The following is a 6,069-nucleotide window of genomic DNA, read 5'->3' as shown; positions in this document are numbered from 1 at the left end:
AAAAATACTAAAAAAAAAAAAAAAAAGAATTTGACCACTTCTCACCACCACCATTGCTACCACTATGGCCCAAGCTACCATTGTCTCTTACCTAGTTTATAGCACTGGTTTCCTAATAGGTCTCCTTACTCCTGCCTTGACCTCCAGCTTCAGTCTATTCTAAGTAAAGCAGAATATGACTCTGGTTCTCGTTGGCTCAAAACTTCCAGTGGTTTCCTAGCTCACACTCCCACCACCATGCATAACTGCGCTGGTCTCATTTCCTATTATTCTTCCCATGAAGTCTCTCACTCGATTCCAGCCATATCTCCCTGCCAAGCCATGTCGTTCCCTTCCCACCCATTCCCCTTGTTATTCTCTCTGCTCAGAATTCTTGTCCCCTAGATAATGCATCATTCCGTCCTAGGTTTTTATCCAAAAAAGTGAACTTCCCAATGAGGTTTTTTTCATTATTTATGAAATGTTACCATCCTTCCCCTGACATTTCAAATCTTTCTTTCTTATTTTACTTTTTTCTCCATAGCACATACTACATATTTTACTTACTTACCTAGTTTATTGCCCGCCTCCCCAACTGGAATGTAAACTCCATGAGGCAGGGATTTGTCTACTGTGTTCCATGCTGTATCCCCCACGCCCAGAACACATGATAGGAGCTCAGTTAACTTTGTTCAATAAATGAACTAATAAATAAATAAGCAAACAAAAGAATGACTCCAGCTTGGGCTCTCGCTGCATCTTTCCTGGTCTCCTGCCGGCAGGCTCTGTAATTAATCCTACACACCTCAAATCAGTAGTTGACCTCACATGGGTCTGACTCTATTGCTGCTCTGGTTAAGAACCTAAGTGGCTTGCAACTGTCCTTTGAGGAAAATACAGCTCTATAGGGTGGCATCAAGATCCTGCATAATCTGGATACTCTTTTCTGAACTCATCTCTTTACATTCCATTCTTATACCTTATTCTATAGACCAGTGTCTCCCCAAATCGAGTACTTTATGGGTCCTTTCTAAAGGGAAAAAAATTCTTAATGGCTTACAAGGTCACATCTAAGGCCCCCACTTAAGAAACACTAATTTAAGAAATTGAAGTTCAGATCAATAAAAATCTTTTTAAAATATGGATTGTTACTGATAAAATAATTCTTAATACAGTATTATAACCAAAAGGAAAACAAACATTTTAAATCTTCGTATACTTTACACCCTCTGAGAATAAACCCATGGACCCCAGTGACAGAAATGAAACTACCTACCCAGCCCAGAAGAGGCCTACACTTACCTGCCTCCATGCCTTTGTTCCTAATGTTCCGCTATCCCAGAATATCCTTCCCCTGACAATAGTTATCAGAATTCTACTCATCCTTCAATACCTAGTTTAATTATCAGCTCCTTCATAAACTCTTCTTCTTCATACCCTCAGACAAAACTTCTCAGTCTCTCAGAGCAATTTTAACCTCTCCTATGACATTAACTACATCATTCTTCCTTATGTTACACTATTATTTTCCTGTGGTTATTACAGCACCTGGATAGCATGAAGATGAACTTGTTCTCTTAACATAACTAGTATAATGTCTTCCACATAACAACTAATAAATGTATACTGAATTAATCATTATATAGGGGGAAATAAATGCTACTATAAATATGACCCTCTATTTATCATCTTAAAAATAGAACGGTTCACTAAAAGTTTATAAGCAAACATGCATAACATACTCATAACAAAAGAAAAATTAGGGAAAATTTTTTAAGTTATTTATAGGAGTTACCTTCGTTTAAGCACTAAGTCTGATATAGGTATGCATCTTAGACCAGTTCCCAAAACCATGAGGAAGGATGTCAGAAGCACAGTTATCCGAAGACCTAAAAGGAAACAAAAACATCCCGATTATTTTCTATTTTCTAAGTCCAGTGTTAAGAACAAAGATTTTTATACTCAATCATAATAATGTTATAACCTAATATTATAGCTTTCCCCCATAATACCCAACATGCAAAAAGGACCTCTACATGCTGAAAATGAAATTTTTATAACTTTAATAGAAAATTTAATGATCACATCAAGGATAAAAGAAGTTCCATTAGCTCTGGTTTTTTCAAAATAAATGGCTATAATGTTTTGTTCATATGGAACACTAAAAATATAGAAAAAAATTTTTAAAGGACTAGGTATTTTAGTTTTATATCTCCAATATAAAATTTCTAATTTTCAAATGCAAACTGCAAAAACTCTAAACTTTCACTAAAATATATATATTTTTAAAGAGTGGTAGTTTTAACTTAAAAAATTTTTTTATTTATTGATTTCAGAGAGGAAGGGAGAGGGAGAGAGAGATAGAAACATCAATGATGAGAGAGAATCATTAATAGGCTGCCTCCTGCATGCCCCCAACTGGGGACTGAGCCTGCAACCTGGGCATGTGCCCATGACCGGAATCAAACCGGGACCCTTCGGTCCACAGGCCAACACTCTATCCACTGAGCCAAATTGGCCAGGGCGCTAAAATATTTTTTAATGTGATACATTATTGCTTTAAATTTTCTCCAAAAATGGAGAAAATGGCTAATTACGTATTTTATAGTATAATCAGGATAAGCTAATGCTTGTTATAGGGTCATGGGGGTGATCTTTAGAATCCTTTGATTAGTAGTAACACAATAATGGTCTTTCTTTTTATTTTTCTTGATTTATCAAATGGCTTTCCAACTTACAGAAAGATGTTGTTTTAAAAAGAAAACATAGCTTAGGACTTTAGAAGACAATTTAGGTCAGATAGCTTTCCCTTTTGTATCCCAATATGATCAATTATTTTTAAAATGTTTGCCTCTGGTTGGTCACATGGATAATAGGAAGGAGAGAATATAAACAGAAGGTACCAAAAAATAGACACAATAATCTAAGTAATAAAGTGGGACTATATCATCTTACTATTGGAAAGCTGCTGTTGCTTCTAAACGAATGCCGCCTTCTTGTTTGCAGCAGCCACATCACACAGTGGCTCATAGTGAGCATGTGGCAGAGGTGGCAAAAGTTCTTCCAATTTCTCCCAAACTCAACACCTCTTTGAAACCATTTCACAATGAGTAGACAAATTGTTTAATGCAAATTTTTCTCTCTTTTCAGATCTTTCTCATTTTTTGGCAAAGGGGAGATGGTTAAATGTTTGGTTTCCAAAGGGCTTCTCTGCTTGAAGAAAACTGAAAATCAACAAAACTATAATTACTCAGATTAAACATAGTGAAGAAAATAAACTTGATATCCAGATCAGGCACACGAAGACACTACATTGAGGACAATTTGTGATATGAACGTTATAATATTCTTATATGAGCTGAACATGATTAATGCAATTTGGCAGAAGGAATAGCACAGAAAATTGTGCTTCTCAGTAACAAGCAATGCATACACATTGCTCATTTACTGCTTCTACTAACAGAACACATATTTTAAAACCACATTATCATCTTGGTTGGTGTGGCTCAGTTGGTTAAGTGTCGTCCTATGCACCAAAAGGACGCTGGTTGGATTCCTAGTTAGGGCACATGCCAGGTTTGTGGCCCCAGTCCCCAGTAGGGGATGTGCAGGAGTCAGCTGATCAATGTGTCTCTCTCTCTCTCTCTCTCTCTCTCTCTCTTTCTCTCTCTCTCTCTCTCTCCCTCCCTCCCTCTCCCTTTAAAAAACATTACATTAGAGCCACAGGAAATAGAATGTAATTAATAGAAAGTACATTTATGATCATACATATCCTAAACTTTCAAAATGGGTGCCCTATGAGATACTGAATAAGATTTTTCAGATTTGGGACTATAAGGCTTACATTCTACATGATATTTATTTTTCCCTTAACTATTTGATTTGTAAGTGAGCAGTAGAGCATTGGTTATGGCAATATGGCCCAAATAACCAGGTTCCCTATTACTACTGTTCAAGGCTAGCACACGTTTCTACTCAAGGATGCTTTTTATCAAACCAATGATAATATAACAGCTAATACAAACATTTAAGAATAAAGAGTTGTTAAAACCTAATTATGAAAGCAACCTCGCAAGTACAGCTTGTGGCTTTCTTGCTTATTTTTAATTGTTGCTAAGTATTACTTAATCCACCCCAGCTGATGCTCAATTTTGAAAAGATGCTTTCTTTACCTCATTCAAATCTTGACAAGGCAGGATTCTATAACTGCATGTAATCAAAAAGATATCAAGAGGACCCCAGGAAAATAGGCTGAAGAGACATCTAACACCTTTAAATAACTAGATCCCAAGTGATTACAGTAGTACTAGGACATGAGTGCAAAAACCATTTGATGAAAGGTATGAGAACGATTTTGGAAAACATGACTGAAAATAAAAATAAGTTCCATTCCAATGTGGAATCCAGACACGGCAGGAAGCTTCCTTCCAGTAGAGGAGATAACTCCTTTTTTGCTGGGCATCTATTTAGTACAGGAATGGAGTCTCTACATCAGGTGCCTGGGAAAGAAAGCAGTTATGGCCTCAACGTTTATCTGGAAAGACTACTCTTTCCAGCCTCCAGCTTCTATCAGCTGGAGTGAAGGCAAGCCTTGTTTTGCTCCTCGCAAGACCTCTAGCCTCCCTGTCCCCAACAGTCACAGCCAGGCCAGCACAATCTGTCTTAGAGCCCACCAGGACTAATTACATTGTGCCTGTTATTCCTGTTTGCATTAGTCAACAGAGATCCCATGATGGGATCCAAACCATATCCCAGTATGGCTTCATATACTCCCTAATCTAACCTCACCTGCCACCTCCCCAACTCCTTCCTGAAACCTTTCCACTGTGCCTGCCTTCTGAGGTACTCAGAATCAGTGGGTCAGTGGAATCCCTATATCCTCAAGTTCTTCTCTAAATATTCTCTTCACCTTCTTACTCCCACTGAAACCTCTCTCCTGAGAAAATTGTTTCCCCAGCCACTTGTAGCTCACTGTTACTCTCTCATCCCTTAAGCTTCCTAATCTCTTTTCTCTCAATGCTTTTAAGGTTTCCCCTGGTTTTAGGCAAACTGATTATGATGTGGGTTGGTATAGTTTTCTTCATGTTTCTTCTGCTGGGATTTTTTTAATTTCTTAGATTTGTAGATATCAAATTTGGTAATATTTCTACCATTATTTCTTTATTCCATCCCCCAAACCCCCTCGCGTGCATACATGCACACACACACACCTCATTTCACTCTATACCCTCTCCCATTACTTCTCACTTCTTCTTCTGGGATTCTAATTACATGCAAATTATTAGGCTACTTAAAACTGTCCTGCAGCCCATTGATGTTTGTTGGGGTTTTTGTTAATTTTTAGCCTTTTATTCTCTGTGTTCCAGTTTGGATAGCACTTATTGCTGTCTTCAAGTTCACTTACCGTTTCTTCTGAAACATCTAATCTGCTCTTAAATCCTGAAGAGTATATTTTTTGGTTTCAGACATAGATCACATTTTCATTTCTAGAAGTTTAATGTTGGTCTTTTGTTTCTGTGTCTCTCCTTGCTTTCTTCTATCTTCTTGAACATATGTAGTATATTTAAACTAGTTGTTCTGATGTCCCTGTCTACAAATTCTATTATCTGTGACATTTCTGGGTCTGTTTCTATTAATTGATTTTTCTCATCTTTATGAGTTGAATGTTCCTGCTTCTTTGCATGTTTGGTAATTTCTGATTTGGATGTCGGGTATTCTGATTTTTACCTTCTTTGCGATGGATTTTTTTTTATTCCTTTAAATATATTTGAACAATGTTCTGAGATACAGTTAAGTTATCTTTGATCTTTTAAGCTTTACTAGTTGGAACCAGAACATCCTTTAGTCTAGGAATCATCTATCTTTACTACTGAGGCAATGCCCTTCTGAGTATTCAACCCAACCTCCTATGTATTATAAGCTTTTCCCATTATGGCTGTTGGGAAAGTGAACTATTCCCAGCCTTGTATAAACTTTGGGAATTGTTCTGCCTGCTCCTTTTTGGTGGTCCTTTCTCCAGACTTAGTTTCCTTACAACTATCTACTGACCAGTAGATAGCTGAAGACTCAAGAGGAACTCCCTGTAGATCT

The 6,069-nt window shown here is 37.2% G+C and overlaps 1 protein-coding gene across 1 annotated transcript in view; it reads right to left on the bottom strand.

Moving 5' to 3' along the window:
* Window positions 1-6,069, bottom strand: part of DIRC2 (disrupted in renal carcinoma 2) — a gene marked incomplete at its 5' end in the record, with an annotated part of 68,345 nt that overhangs the window by 58,473 nt on the left and 3,803 nt on the right. Inside the window, one exon of the mRNA XM_005873212.2 lies at window positions 1,775-1,868. Within this exon, the coding sequence (XP_005873274.1) occupies window positions 1,775-1,868 (94 nt within the window). The remainder of the gene's footprint in view (window positions 1-1,774; window positions 1,869-6,069) is intronic.

This window comes from Myotis brandtii, unplaced genomic scaffold, assembly GCF_000412655.1.
Source record: "Myotis brandtii unplaced genomic scaffold, ASM41265v1 scaffold4, whole genome shotgun sequence".
Taxonomy (NCBI): domain Eukaryota; kingdom Metazoa; phylum Chordata; class Mammalia; order Chiroptera; family Vespertilionidae; genus Myotis; species Myotis brandtii.
Note: the sequence above shows the minus strand (reverse complement) of the source record. Positions and strands in the feature narration are given on the sequence as shown.